This window comes from Heterodontus francisci, chromosome X, assembly GCF_036365525.1.
Source record: "Heterodontus francisci isolate sHetFra1 chromosome X, sHetFra1.hap1, whole genome shotgun sequence".
Lineage (NCBI taxonomy): Eukaryota > Metazoa > Chordata > Chondrichthyes > Heterodontiformes > Heterodontidae > Heterodontus > Heterodontus francisci.
Window position 1 is genome coordinate 2,553,418 of NC_090421.1, and position 15,183 is coordinate 2,568,600.

At 43.9% G+C, this 15,183-nt stretch overlaps 2 protein-coding genes across 5 annotated transcripts in view; one reads left to right on the forward strand and one right to left on the reverse strand.

Moving 5' to 3' along the window:
• Positions 1–15,183, forward strand: part of LOC137358522 (arf-GAP with GTPase, ANK repeat and PH domain-containing protein 1-like) — a 160,607-nt gene that overhangs the window by 98,810 nt on the left and 46,614 nt on the right. For all 4 annotated transcript variants that reach the window (XM_068024436.1, XM_068024433.1, XM_068024432.1 and 1 more), the window contains 4 exons: positions 1,716–1,801; positions 5,110–5,251; positions 8,967–9,101; positions 13,716–13,840. In XM_068024436.1, the coding sequence (XP_067880537.1) occupies positions 1,716–1,801; positions 5,110–5,251; positions 8,967–9,101; positions 13,716–13,840 (488 nt within the window). The remainder of the gene's footprint in view (positions 1–1,715; positions 1,802–5,109; positions 5,252–8,966; positions 9,102–13,715; positions 13,841–15,183) is intronic.
• On the reverse strand, positions 14,328–14,639 carry LOC137358525 (histone H4-like). The gene has a single exon (XM_068024442.1). The coding sequence runs from the start codon at positions 14,637–14,639 to the stop codon at positions 14,328–14,330; it is 312 nt and encodes a 103-aa protein (XP_067880543.1).

Below are 15,183 nucleotides of genomic sequence, written 5' to 3' on the forward strand. Positions count from 1 at the left end.
GTGCAATTCGTGTCAGTGGGGAGGGCAACAATTAGTCAGGGATCCCAGCCCTGACCACACAGCTGGAAAATGTTCATGTGCTTATGTTAGATGAGGACAGGACTGGGCATGGCTGTGATGTTCAAAATTCACATGTGAAGGTTGGCCACTCAAGCAATGTAGCAGAGGGCTATTGGGACCTGTGGAACTGTACCCAAGCAAGAGTCAGCTCCTTAAAGAGACAAAGGGAGAACGTTTAAAAATCAAAACCGATCTGGATGGGATTTTTATTTCTTTGCCTGCTGTCTGACACACATGGAAACCCCCATTGTGTTTAATGATCTACAAACCAAGCTGCTGAAAAATCATAAGGACACTCACTACTCACCTAACTCCAGAGAACTTAGGTGCAGGTTGGCAGAGTCAAGTCTTTGGGACATACACTGTTGGAATTTAACCAGCTTCTCATTGCTGGTGCAACAAGGACACCTTGCCCATTAGGGTGTTGGCTTATCATCCAATCATACAAGTGGCAGTACAAAAGCCATTTGGCCCATCACACCTGTGGCAGTGCTCCTGATGCTATCTATTCTAATTCCATTTCTCTGCCCTTTCCTCAGATCCTTTAATACTTTTCTTGCCTCCTCCAAAGGAGGATAGTTCACCACTTTTTTAGAAAAATGAAGAACTTGCATTTATGTAGCACCTTTCATGACCTCAGAAGGTGTTTAAAAAGTGCTTCACAGCCACTGAAGTACTTTAGAAGTGTAAATATACTTCATAACTGTTGTAAGATAGAGACACACTGTGGCCAATTTGTTCACAGCAAAGTCCCACAGACAGCAGTGAGATAAATGACCAGTTGATCTGATAGTGATGTTGATTGGGGGATAAATGTTGGCTTGGGCACCAGGGAGAACTCCCCTGCTCTTCTTTGAGCAGTAACATGGAATCTTTTACGTCCACTTAAGAGGGCGGACGGAGCCTCTGTTTAACATCTCATCTGAAAGATGGCACCATCGACAGTGCAGCAGTCCCTCAGTACTGCATTGGTGTTATGTGCTCAAACCATGGAGTTTTAAAAAAAATTCATTCACGGGATGTGGGTGCTGCTGAAAAGGCCAGCATTTATTGCCCATGAGAAGGTGGTGGGAAGCAACCTGCTTGAATACAACTGAGTAACTTGTTAGGCTGGGAAGTTATTCAACCATATTGCTGTGGGTCTGGAGTTACATATAGGCCAGTGAGGACAGTAGGTTTCCTTCCCTGAAGGACATTAGTGAACCAGATGAGTTTTTATGACAATCCGGTAGTTTCATGGCACAATTACTGATGCTAATTTTTTAATGTTAGTTTTAAATTCCCCAACTGCTGTTGTGAGATTTGAACTTGTGTCTCTGGATTATTAATCCAGTAACATAACCATTGTGCTACTGTACCCCTGTGTGGGGCTTGAATCTGCAGCCTTAGAGGCAAGAGTGCTACCCACTGAGCCACAGCTGACACCATTAGATGGCTGAAACACATATCAGCCAGTTACATAGCACATCAGCAGTTACACTGTGACTAGTTTTAGGGGCCATTTAACCTCTTGTTTATTATAATCAGTGGATTTAGACTGTAAACCATTGGATCAAGTGTGACTGTTCCATGCTTATTAGTGGAAAACTTGAAACAGTGGAAAAAAAGCCTATTTGTCTCAAGAATTTATAATGTACCCACTGTGTCTCTGCCAGGTGGTCGATACAAGAAGGAAATCAATGTCAATGGTCAGAGCCACTTGCTGCTGATCAGGGATGAAGGAGGTCCTCCAGACGCACAGGTAAGCATTTAACAAAGCTATTGGGACTGAGGCATATTGATCTACAGGAGGGCCAGATGAACCCTACTATAATCAGCATTTCATGAAAAAAGCCATAATTGTAACATAAGTAGGACTGTCTGGAGTCATTATACACAACCGTTTTAATCACTGAGCTTCTGCAGGCTTCCATATCAAAGCAAATTGTCTCCCATTTTCACTTGGATGCAAAGCTTTATTTGCATTGCCATGACAACGTGAGACAAGCAGCAGGGGAAAAAAACCTGACAATAAAGATTATCAGACTTTGAAGTTGTGTCACTAATTCGGCGACGTAAAACTAAGCAGAATGTTCTGGCACACAGTTGGTATGTATTACTGGGAGGCAGTAGGGGGCTGATTGGTCTCTGGATCAGCAAAGGTCATCCCAATAGCCTCTGCTGGAAATTCCATATTTGGTGGATGGCAGGAGAGGACAGAGTCCACAGCTTAGCTGTGATGCCCTGCACAGTCAAATAGCCTGCTATACTCCTTGTCTAAATTCACACATGAGAAATGGCCACTTGGCCATGGTACCATGTTGTTCTGGTGCCTGTTGTACAAGACCCCAGCAAGAAGTCAACATCTTCGGGAGAGCAGAAAATTACAGGCAGGGGAGCAGACTGAGGTGGGGTAGTAGACATTTAACTGAGTCAAACTGAAGGGAGCAATTTTCAAATGTACTGGAGGAGAAATGAACCTCAATAATTCTGGTGCAAAATAGGGGACATGATTCAAACATGCACCGGAAGCATTAGCCTGAAGCATGGTGGAAATCCTGGGCTCGTGCCTCATTTGCATTAAACAGGCAAGCTGCAAACCCTAAATGGGGAGGGAGGGGGGGGTGGTCCTGTTGCAGCTTGTTGTCTGGGGCCTTACCAATCCTGGCTGGCTCCAGCTTTGAGCTGACCTGCAAGTAGTTCCTGGGAGTTGGCAGGGTGGGGGTGATCCCAGGCTGGCGAAGGCCTGTTGTATTTTTATAGATTCAGGAAGAGCAGGACTAGGGGCCGTTTAGCTCTCCAATTTGGCAGCCGGCACACTTAGGACCAAAAATTCTTTCCCCGACCCCACAATAATAATTTAAAGCAGAAAAAAGAGGCGCCCGATATTGGATTTCTCACTCACTGTATTTCTTTGTCTCTGGGGGGCAAAAAAGATTTTATTATAAACTATTTCACAGTTTTTTTTTCCTCCAGCAGTTTGAATAGAGGAAGTATTAAAATTTTAAATGCCATTAAACATTCTAACTTGTCTGGCTTTAAATTCCCATGGGCATAATAAGCTGTTAGATTAATGCTGTTAGATTAATATAGTGCTGATTGATGGGCTCTGCTCCATTTTTATAATGTCAATTTTCCACAATAAAAGCACACTGCCATTGAACAAATAATAAACTATTACACTGTGTATGATATTTTAACATCAGTCATTGCACGTTGTTATTATTTATACATAACAATTTGATTTATTGGATTACGGGCTGTGTAGAGACCGTCCTGTACATAATAGATTTCAGGGATAGACTGAGCCTGAAGCTCACTTTGCTATTAGCCTAACCTGTCACAGTGCAAGCAAATGAATGAGACTGACTCATTTAAATGGGAATTGCCTCCTGCATCCAGCTCACTTACACACTGTTGTGCTTACTTCACCTGGAGCACCAAACAGCAGAGCCACTGAAGCTCAGTCATTCTTCCTCTGATCCCTTTGTTCTCCCATCCCTGCCCTTTCTATTACAGATCACAACAGCACAGACTGAGGCCGTTCAGCCCATTGAGTCTATGCTGGCTCTTTTGGAGAGTCCCACTCCCCTGCTCTTTCCCACCTCCCTGCAATTTTTTTCTTCTTCAAGTATTTATCCAATTCCCTTTTTGAAAGCTACTGATAAATCTGTTTCCATCCTTCTATCTGGCATTATGAAGCTACCTATCACTGGTTGGAGCACCATAAGCTGCAGGTCCCCATACCTGTGCTTACAGCAGCATGATTTAAACAGTCTCACAGCTGTAAGGTACCATCAACATTCAGCACAACAGATCGGAACAACTACTCACCATTTCCCTCCTCTTCAGTTTCCCCTCTTTCCATGTTTAATTAAATGATCACTACTTCTCTTGGAGACTGATTCTACGATCTACTCCTGCCACTTTCCCCTGCATATTTCTGTCTGTTCATAGCAACTCCAGTCACAAGCATGTTCTACACACAGAATTAACGGGGCCCATTTACCCCACCTGTAGCTTCCAGCCACCCATAAATGTTATCTTTTCCCCTTTATTCTCCCCTCCCCCTCGTCTAGGGTGCAGATCGGATGGGCCTTGTTTCATGTGTCACTAAACAGACTATTTGACCACACGGAGCATCATGGCTAAGCCTGAGCTTATTTTTCACCCGACATGCACACATCTGTGCTTCCGCTGGTTGTCATGGGCTTGCGATCAGGAGCTGGAAACCTGTCCAGTCGTACTCGTGTTAGTGTATTTCAGATGGGTCTTGACAGGGTAGATGTGGAAAGGATGTTTCCTCTTGCAGGAGAATCTAGAACTAGGGGTCACTATTTAAAAATAAGGGGTTTCCCATTTAAGACTGAGATGAGGAGAAACTTTTTCTCTGAGGGTTGAGAGTCTTTGGAATTCTCTTCCTTAAAAGGCGTTAGAAGCATAGGTAGATAGATTCTTGATAAGCAAGGGGGTGAAAGGCTATCAGGGGTATGCAGGAATGTGGAGTTGAGGTTGCAATCAGATCAGCCATGATCTTATTGAATGGCGGAGCAGGCTCGAGGGGCCGAGTGGCCTACTCCTGCTCCTAATTCCATAGAACCGTAGATAAATTACAGCACAGAAGGAGGCCATTCAGCCCATCGTGTCTGTGCCAGCTGAAAACACTAGCCGACCGATATAATCCCACCTTCCGGTACCTGATCCATAGCCTTGCAGGTTACAGCACTTTAGGTGCATGTTCAGGTACCTTTTTAAATGAGTTGAGGGTTTCTGCCTCCACCACCGTTCCTGGCATTTCTTATGTTTGTATATAAATCATTACTGAAAAAAAGGACATTCAGCCCATTGCACTTGTGCTGATGCTAGCTTATCAAATGGAGCAATCAACTTTAATCCCACTTGCCAACCCTTACTTTATATCTTTTAATATTCTTCCTTTTCAAGTACTTAATAGAATTGTAGAAATGTGCTCGTTATAAGAATCTCCTGCCCTCGATTTCCAAGTTAACTAATGGCCTCAATTTGAACATCAGCCAATATATTTACATTGTTTCATCTTTTCCCGTACAGTTTTCAACATGGGTGGATGCTGTTATATTTGTCTTTAGCTTGGAAAATGAGAAGAGCTTTGAGACCATTTATAATTACTACACCAGGCTCGTGAGCTACCGGAGTACGGCTGAGATTGCTGTGATGTTGGTGGGATCGCAGGGTAAGTGAGCTGATCGCTGCTCCGTATCTCCTCATTGAACTCTTCAAGCTGACCAAGACTGGTTATCATGTCTGACTGGCACTGGTCGCTGTTTAGGAAGTTAAGGTGGGGAGGGAAATTCCTCTACTGATGGAGGAGTGGATGGGAGAAACAAGACAATGCCTCCCCTAACCCGTCCCCCACCATTCTCAATCGTACATTTCAAAGGTTTGTGTTCCAGCTCCCAAAGCCAGTGAGATCCTCATTGACATATGCAGATTATGATCCAATGATGTCATTGGGCACTGACTGCTATTTTAATGTTTTTTTTCTGAGCTGGAAGGCCACTGCAGCCTTTGCCACCAAGTAAAGTCAAGTGAGAAAGGATCTGGGACCAGAAGAGGCTACTAAGACAAGTTTTTAAAAAAAAAAATTCTTTGTTTGGCCAGGCAGAGCAGGCTTGCAGGCCCTGCAAGAAAAGCTTAGCACCCTCTTGCCCTGGAATTCTCTCCCCCTCCCCTCCTACAAGACTCCATCTTGGAACCTCGTTCCCCTTCACCTATTTGTATGCGGGCAGCTACCTTCCACTTGTCTGGGCAGGCGTTAAAATGAGGTCTGTTTTCTGCTGCGGTGAGTGAGTTTCTAAATAATGCAAAAGCAAAATACAGCGGATGCTGGAAATCTGAAATGAAAACAAAATGTTGGAAATGCTCAGCAGATCTGCAGTGTCTGTGGAGAGAGAAACAGAGTTAATGTTTCAGGTTGATGACCTTTGACCTTGCTCCACAGATAATGCCTGACTTGCTAAATATATCTAGCACTCCTGTATTTTGAACTAACACAGCCACTCACCTGCCCGAACATAAAATCAGGGCCAAAGTGTCTGTGACTTTGTTGTTTCACACTTGTAGTTTTGCTTATTATATCACATTCAGGTAGGATCTAAAAATACTGACAACCTGACGATAAACTTTTTTTTTTCAGCTGAATGCACTGTTTTATTGAGACGCACTGGCGTGGTCAGTAATGCAAGTTCACCAGCAAGAGAAATCTAGAGATGGAGACATACACAAAAAAACCCTAAAGGTTTCAGCCTATTTTCTCTCCTTTGTCTGCCAGCTACTCCCTCTCTCATCACGGCATTGGCTGTTTGCCTTTGATACCAGGCTCCACTTAAGTGGTCATTTGTCACATGCCATTCTGCACAATGAGTGTTGGCACCACAGCCAAGTCCAATCCTGCCCTTGCCTGACACATGTTTGCACACACATTTCTAGCAGAGGTCACTGGATGATCATTGGGAGCAGGAATCTTAGTCTGCTCCTCTCCAACCTGGGGAAGATGATATCAATTGTAGCATCTCTGCTTGCAATCACCTGAGTGCAGTCTGGGAATTGAACCTGCCTTTTTCTAAATGGTACATTTACTCACTGGATAGTCTAATTGAGCCACTCTGGGCGGCTGAAGAGGTACTTGTACTCTTAGAGACCGGCTAGATTCAGTTCCTGGAATAAAATGCACCCCACTTTCCAACTGACTGTTCTGAAATTCCACTCCAATGTCCGTGCATTAGTCAGCATGGCAGATCAGCACTGTAAGGAGGAAAACTTGCATTTATCTGGCATCTTCCACATCCTCAGGATATCCCAAAGTGCTTCACAGCCAATGAAATACTGTCGTTGCTGAAGTATGTATCTCTGACAACACAGTTTTTTCAAGTTAACCTGTATATTTTTCTTCCTGTCCTTTTGGACATCCAGTATCAGCTGGAAACATCAGACAAATGGTGTTAGGTGTGAGCTTTTCAACAATGAGCTATGTTTGTTGCTTTGGTTGGCTGCATGGCTCGAATGGATTGTCTTCTGTCTGTTTCTTTTCCACCAATTTTCTCCCTTCCCCCAACTCTAAAAGGCATTTTAATTCTGGCTGTGTGATTGGCAAAGAGCCAGGGCGAAAAATAAAGCAAGAATATACTTTGCTAAAATCGACCTCTGTCACAAAGCAGTGAATATCTTCATAACCCTTGAGACTACAACTTATTTTATATACCCTATTTCTCTACACGTTCCCTGAAGAAAATTCCTGGCAAAACCATGGGGTGTTGAAGTTTTAAGTATGTCCTCTGCTCATAAATTTTTAAAAAATTTGCAATTCATGAGGGAAGATGATATTGTCTCGAGAGAAGCTGCAGGCTGGAAGCTCGTAAAGATGATCTTTAATCAACATCAAATTACTTGATGATGTAAGCATGTTGAGTGTCAAGTGGTATTTCAGTGTGTTGGAAGCACATCAAAAGCCCTGAAACATAGCTGTGATCAGCAGCAGTTTATGAGGAGAGTCAGTATAGTGTGCTTTGTCCTTTTTTTGTATCGAGAAACTTAGCTGAAGGGCCAAGGCCCATAATATGGGATACAAGAACAAGTATGGATGAGAGGCATGGCTGATCTGTATCTTGATTGCATCTATCTGCCTTTGCTCCATATCTCTCGATACCCTTATCTAATCAGAATCTATCAATCTTGATCTTGGAAGATCCAATTGATTCCCAGCCTTTTGAGGAAGGATCTGACACCTTCAAAGGAGGAAGGGAAGTCTGAGGGAGGGGAGGAGCTCCAAACCTGAGGTCATGGGAAAGAGTATGTTAGAGTAGGAGATGATGCGATGAACATAAGAAACAGCAGTAGGAGGAGGCCATTCGGCCCCTCGAGCCTGCTCCCCCATTCAGTAAGATCACGGCTAATTTTCTACCTCAACTCCACTTTCCCGCCCTGTCCCTCAATTCCCTCAGTGTCCCAAAAATCTAGCGATCCCCGTCTTGAATATACTCAACGACTGAGCATCCACAGCCCTCTGGGGTAGAGAATTCCAAAAATTCACAAACCCTCCAAGTGAAGAAATTTCTCCCCTTGTCTCAGTCCCGAACGGCCGACCCTTTATCCTGAGACTGTGACTCCCCCCCACCCCCCACCCCAGTTCTAGACTCTCCAGCCGGTTTGGTGGGGGGGGGGGGGGGGGGCGGGGGGAGGGGGAGACAGCCTGTCAGCATCCCCTGTCAAACCCTCTCAGAATTTTATACGTTTCAATGAGATCACTGCTCAATTCTTCTAAACTCTAGAGATTATAGAAACAAAATACTGCAGATGCTGGAAATCTGTAATCAAAACAGAAAATGCTGGAAATACCTTTCCACAGATACTGTCAGACCCACAGAATATAGGCCCACTCTACTCAATAAAGTCTTGATTTCAATGCAGTGAAGGTGGAGGAACAAGGAAGGTCAGGTAGGATGGCATGTTTAGAACCTAGGAACTATGTCTGCATTCATAGAGATTCATTACCACTAACACACTACTCTGTATTATGTATAATGTTACTGTGCAAAGCTGCAAGGAGATCAATTTCCTATGCTTTTAATGTTTTAATTATTCATTTACCATTCCAGTAATCATCCTATCCCGGAAACTGGAGTAGTTTTATTAATATTAGTGATTGTTTCAGCAAGCCTGAGAAATTTGGAAAACTATTCGACTGAGGAAGAGTTGGTCATTTAGCTGGATCTGTTGATAATCAAAATAATCAAGAGTTGAAATTTTCTTAACTGTTACTGTCAGTGGTAAGGAATGTGAAATTAACGTATGTATATTGCAGCAACAGAAGTTAGTAATGGGGCAGTTCTAACAGGTGCATGTCCACTACAGCACTTGCCGTCTAAAAGATTTCCTTCGCTCCTCTACAGATGCAATCAGCGCCACCAATCCGCGAGTCATTGACGATGCTCGAGCACGAAAACTCTGCGCCGACCTGAAGCGCTGCATGTATTATGAGACATGCGCGACCTACGGCCTCAACGTTGATCGAGTATTTAATGAAGGTAATGGCTTTGGCCCTGGGGGCACTAGTATTGAATTCGGCATTCACCTTCAGGATCCTCCCCCAAAAGGTATGGGGAAAGGGACTAAGCAAGTTGGCACAGGCACAGTGGGCCAAATGGGCGTCTCCTGTGCTGTAAAATTCTAATGGTTCCATAAGCGGCTGTTGTTCATTGGCCATGAATAGCATCACAGCCGAGCCTGATCCAATAAAACACCATCTGATCTATTTTTCTTCTCCCATTGCCAGTTGTAGTGTCCTTACTACCTGCCAGCTGAGATCAACTCGCCCAACACTGACCAAGAATAGCACCTGGGCACCTTCACTGTGTGTGTGTGTGTAGGGCTCAGAATTGGTGGCTTTACCTGAAAGGTGTTGGGAGAGCCTGTTTCTTGTGTTATTGGGTTTCACAGCTCTCCGATACTCCAGTTGTCTTGAAGTGTTTTGTGGCACACTGGACTGAAGTCTTACCCCAATCTGGTAGCAACAGTGTAACAGTGATTGGCTGGCTGCTGTTTTGTTCAGGCAAAACGCTCGGTTTCCACTGACTGCCCGTGAAGACCTTCCTCCAAGGGTGTGAAGTGATAGCCAGAAATGTGTTGCCCCAATGCTCCAAATTGATTTGCAATATCACCAGGAAGGGGTTCTATCTAATATCTGGCTACACAAAATTAATGCAGGATGGCTTGTAAATGCTCCCAGGTCCTCACACCGGACAGTTGCTAACACTGAATTGGAACAATTAAACAGTCCAGTAAGTGCTAGGCTAGCAGAGAGTCCTCATGCATCTTCCCAAGAGATTTTCATAGAGTGATGATGGCACAAAAGGGGGACATTCTGCCCATCAATTTCATGCTGGCTCTCTGCAGAGCAATCCAATCAGCCCCATTCCCCAGCTCTATCCCTGTAGCCCTGTAAGTATATTCTCCTCGAGTGCCCATCCAACTTCTTTTTGAATTCATTGTCCCCGCTTCCACCACCCTCATAAGCAGTGAGTTCCAGGTCATTGCCACTCACTGTGTAAATGTTATGACCTCAGTAGAAACTTTAAAACAAGAGATATGAACTCCCCAGACTGATTAAAGAATTACACAAGAAGATCTCACATTTTAAGACTTTTACTGTAACAATTAAACTAAAAATCAACATTAACTAAACAGTACTTAGTAGGTAGTTAATACACTAAATTACAGAGAAAGGTATTTCCCATTAACTTATTAACACACTCGAAAACCCCAGACTGCATTTATACGTTGCACCGTGCTCTCAGCGAAAAGGTATTCTTGCAGTTAAAAGTCCTAAACTCCTCCCAGCTGCAATGGGTTGGATTCCCAGTGTCCTTATTAAAGTTAAGGCATCCTCTTCACTTACTTCTTCTGAGCACATTCGACCGAACATCAGTTAATAAGGCGAAACCCATTGTCCTTTAGGTGTTACAACCTTGCACCCTGCTTTTATAAGGGTCTTTGATCTGGGTTCCTTGTTCTCATGGTAACCAAGACCCCTTGCTTGTCTCTGGGCAGAATTGGTGTGAGGTCACATGTTTCCTCCGACTGTCCATTTTACACTGCATCAGAGATCAGTTTTTGAAAACATAACCATACTCGTCCAGTGTTCATAAGAATAAAATATGTTTTCCCTCACATTCCCCCTGCATCTCTTTCCCAAAACCTTAAATCTGTGTCCCCTAGTCCTTGTACCATCAGCTAATGGGAACAGGTTTGGATCGGGTAGACAAAGAAAAGCTGTCATAATCTTGTACGCCTCTATCAAATCTACCATCAATCTCCTTTGCTCCAGATGAAAGAAAGAAATGACTCGCATTTCTATAGCGCCTTTCACGATCTCAAGATGTCCCAAAGCACTTTACAGTCAATTAAGTACTTTTGAATATCCTAACTCGCACTAAGCCCCATTTACCTGTCACCCCTGTGCTCGCTGACCTACACTGGCTACTATTCTGGCAAACCTCATCCTTGTTTTCAAATCCCTCCATAGCCTCACCCCCTCCCTATCTCTGTAATCTCCTCCTGCTCCACAACCCTCCGAGCACTCTTCCAATTCCGGCGTCTTGAGCATCCCCCGATTTCCATTGCTCAACCCTTGGCAGCCATGCTTTCAGCTGCCTGGGCCCTAAGCTCTGGAATTCCCTCCCAAAACCCCTCTAACTCTCTCTTCTCCTTTTAAGATTTTCCTTAAAATCTACCTCTTTGATCAATCTTTTGGTCACCTGTTCTAATATCCTCTTAGGTGGCTCAGTGTCGAATTTTGTCTGATTTTATGCTCCTGCGAAGCACCTTGGGACATTTTACTACGTTAAAGTTGCTTTATAAATACATGTTATTATCGTAGTTGCTGTTGTAATGTAGGGAAACCTGAGACAATGGAATATCTATTTGTCCAATAAGTCTTTTTTCAGGGGAAGGTGGATTCACTGCTCAGATAGGCTGTTTACCACAAATGTTCTGATATGGAACATGACCATTTGGTAACTGAAATGTAAATGAACGAGTGCAGTTTCAGCTTTCACTATTCATTTTTGAGCTGAGTGACTACTGGGCTCCAATAGCGGATTCTTGTACTTGATCTGCAGTGTGCGGACAAGTACTAATAATTAATAGCTCGATCTTGGGTAGTTAAGTGGCCGTGACAGGAAATCTTAATTCTGAGAGAAAGGTGGAAACAGAGAACGGCTTAGAAGAGGGAGGCTAAATACAGCACCCACTGCAACTGCTTCAGAAACAGTTTAGCAAGCCAAGTGTGTGAACAAGTGGATCCAGAAATGTCAGTATATTTGGATATTAAGCAAGATCAGGTGTGATTGCTGGTAAGCTCTTTCAAGTCTCTGCTTAACATGAGGTCACAGCTCAATATTTTTTTTTAGAGATACAGCACTGAAACAGGCCCTTCGGCCCACCGTGTCTGTGCCAACCATCAACCACCCATTTATACTAATCCTATACTAATTCCATATTCCTACCACATCCCCACCTGTCCCTATATTCCCCTACCACCTACCTATACTAGGGGCAATTTATAATGGCCAATTTATCTATCAACCTGCAAGTCTTTGGCATGTGGGAGGAAACCGGAGCACCCGGAGGAAACCCACGCAGACACAGGGAGAACTTGCAAACTCCACACAGGCAGTACCTGGAATTGAACCCGGGTCGCTGGAGCTGTGAGGCTGCGGTGCTAACCACTGCGCCGCCCCATATTATTTAGTCTTTTATTTCCCCAGCTAGAAATATTTGTCTTATGAGCGATCCGCTTCAAAATCCTGGAGCAAATTTAAATTAAAATTTGCTCTTTATGTAACAGGCACGCATTATCAGGGAGTCAGGTGCAATGGAAGATCACACGGGCTACAAATCCGGCACGCTGACTTCCATCCCTAAAATCCCAAATTGTACTCCCAGTGAGCAAAACTTTGCACCAGGCGTGCTGAATCAGAAAATTCACTCTTGTTGCTGTTTGATGGTTTGGAGGAATCTTTTTTTTTCCCCTCAACACTGTGTTAACCTCTTTAAAGTACATGGATTAACACCTTCACTGAAGCAGGAATTTCAGAGGAACGTGTTAGCTGTTCATCGCTAGTATCCCAAGGGGTAACTTTAGGGCCTCAGTGTTTCTTAAATTAGCGGCAAGTGATGTGGGAGGGAGTCCATGATAGAATAATCAGTCATGGACTCTGGATGGAGTGGGATTGATGGGCTGAATCTGCCTCTGGAATTTCTCATGCCAGTGCGGGGGTTCTGTAATCGTTGCTGCCCTCGCTATTTGGGAATTGTTGATCCTTTAATTCCCCCTCCCCTCCCCCGCCCCCCCCCCCCCCCCCACCCCACCTTACTCTGTTCTGCATGATCTTGACTTTATTTTGGCTGCTTGAAGATCTTTATAAATAGAAGTTTTCAGAAGTGAATGTCTTTAAATCGTAAATTTTTATCTGCAGATGTTCTTTTTGCCCTCTCAACCTATGATGACCATTTCAGAACAAGTTGCCAAAAACGACTTCATTTTAAATGTTCTTGCCTTGCAGTCAGCTGAAAATGTTTGATAATGAGTTGAAACTTGCAGCGTGCACAAAATGCACCAACAAAAGGACAGGGTATTGACCCACAACTACTTCGGGCAACACTAGGCAAAGGAACACTGCTGATTCTAACAATTGGATGAGCAAAGTCTGTTATTAAAGGGGCAGTCTTCAAACAAAAATATTGGGCAAAAAAAGTCAAATGCTCTGCAAATTGTATTGAAACACATTTATATAGTTTAGTTTTAAAATTGCTTCTCTTGTACACATGAAGTAATTTTGGAGAAAAAGAACTGTCGCCTGTTCTGGCTGTTCTCTTCCTCAGCGACATTCATTGGGATCCTTTAAGATGTTATACCCGAGTGTGAGGCAGCTACTGACCATAGTCCCTCTCTATTTTTGTTAACAAAATTGACATCCAGACTCTTGGAGTTACGGGCTTCCTGTTGTGTCTCGACAATTTGGCAAATTTGTTTTTATCTTTTAGTTTCAGAGCCCCTCTGTGCCTTGTTAACTTAGTTATCTAAATTCAGCCTCTCGTCCAGCAATTTTACAAGAGGCCTCACTTTATTTTTCTTTCAGTCACACAGAAGATTTCGGCCATTAAGAAACAGCAACACCTTTTTGTCACATCGTGCAAGTCTCTGCCAAGCTCTCCGAGCCATTCTGCCGCTTCTACCCCAGTCTCTACAATTCACAGCAGCCAGGTGAGAGAGAGGGGGCAGAGAATGATGAGCACAGGAAAGGGGTGCTACATTCTCCATCAATTGTTGAAAGATTTTGGTGTAGAAATTGTTGAGCCCATGGTTGATGTGGTGGGCAGGTGACTCACTCCCAGGCCTCCCATAAAACTGTTCATCCAGGTGTTGTATGAAAGTGCCTGGGAAGGATTCTCCCCTCTATGTCGAAAAACCTTTTTTCCCCAAAAATATACTTCATTCACAAAATTTGTAGAAATACATTACATAACAGTTCAAATTGGACATTACATAAAGTGCAATACAGACCAGTTTCTTTCAATACAGTACATGGGGAGCCTCACAACTTGCCTTTACAAAGTACATTTACATTCCATGTCAAATAATCTCTGGTGCATACTGCCTGAGGGCTTTTACACAGCTTCCAGCCCTTGGTGTACTAGGGAGGGCCTTATACAGTGTCGGAAAACTGCTTGGCTAGAAAGGGTCAATTTGCTTAGCTGCTGAATCCATAGAGAGTACGGCCCTGCTGTTTCAGAGCGTACACCACATCCATGGCAGCGACCATCTTGCGCTTGGCATGTTCAGTGTAGGTGACCGCATCCCTAATCACATTCTCCAGGAATACCTTCGGCACCCCATGAGTCTCCTCATATATCAAACCCGAGATCCACTTGACCCCGCCATGGCGGGCCAGGCAGCGGATTGCTGGTTTGGTGATGCCCTGGATATTATCACGAAGCACTTTGTGGTGCTGCTTTGCTCTGCCTTTGTCCAGTCCTTTGCCTCCTTTACCTCTTACAGACATGACGCTTGAAAACTGCTTGGCTTTTTTTCCCCCAAAAATATACTTTATTCATAAAAATTTGTAAAACTACATTACAAACCAGTTCAAATTTGATATTTCAGGAAGTGCAATAGAGATCTGTTTCTTTCGATACAGAGTGTGAGGTGCCTCACAACTCTTGTCATTCCATTTTATATACAATCTACATTTGCATTACATACCAAAAACATTTTCTGGTGCAAACAGCCCGAGGCTACATGGGTTCCAGAGCCTCGGTATGCTATGGTGGGAGGACCTTACACAGTGGTCTATCCCCATTGAGCCTTTGTTGTGGCTGCCTCAAGCTTTACTGCGTCCCTCAACATGTAGTCCTGGACCTTGGAATGTGCCAGTCTGCAACACTTGGTCGTGGACAACTCTTTGCACCGGAAGGCCAGAAAGCTTCGGGCAGACCAATGAGCGTCTTTCACTGAGTTGATGGTCCTCCAACAGCAGTTGATGTTTATCCCAGTGTGCATCCCTGGGAACAGCCCGTAGAGCACAGACTCCTGTGTTACAGAGTTGC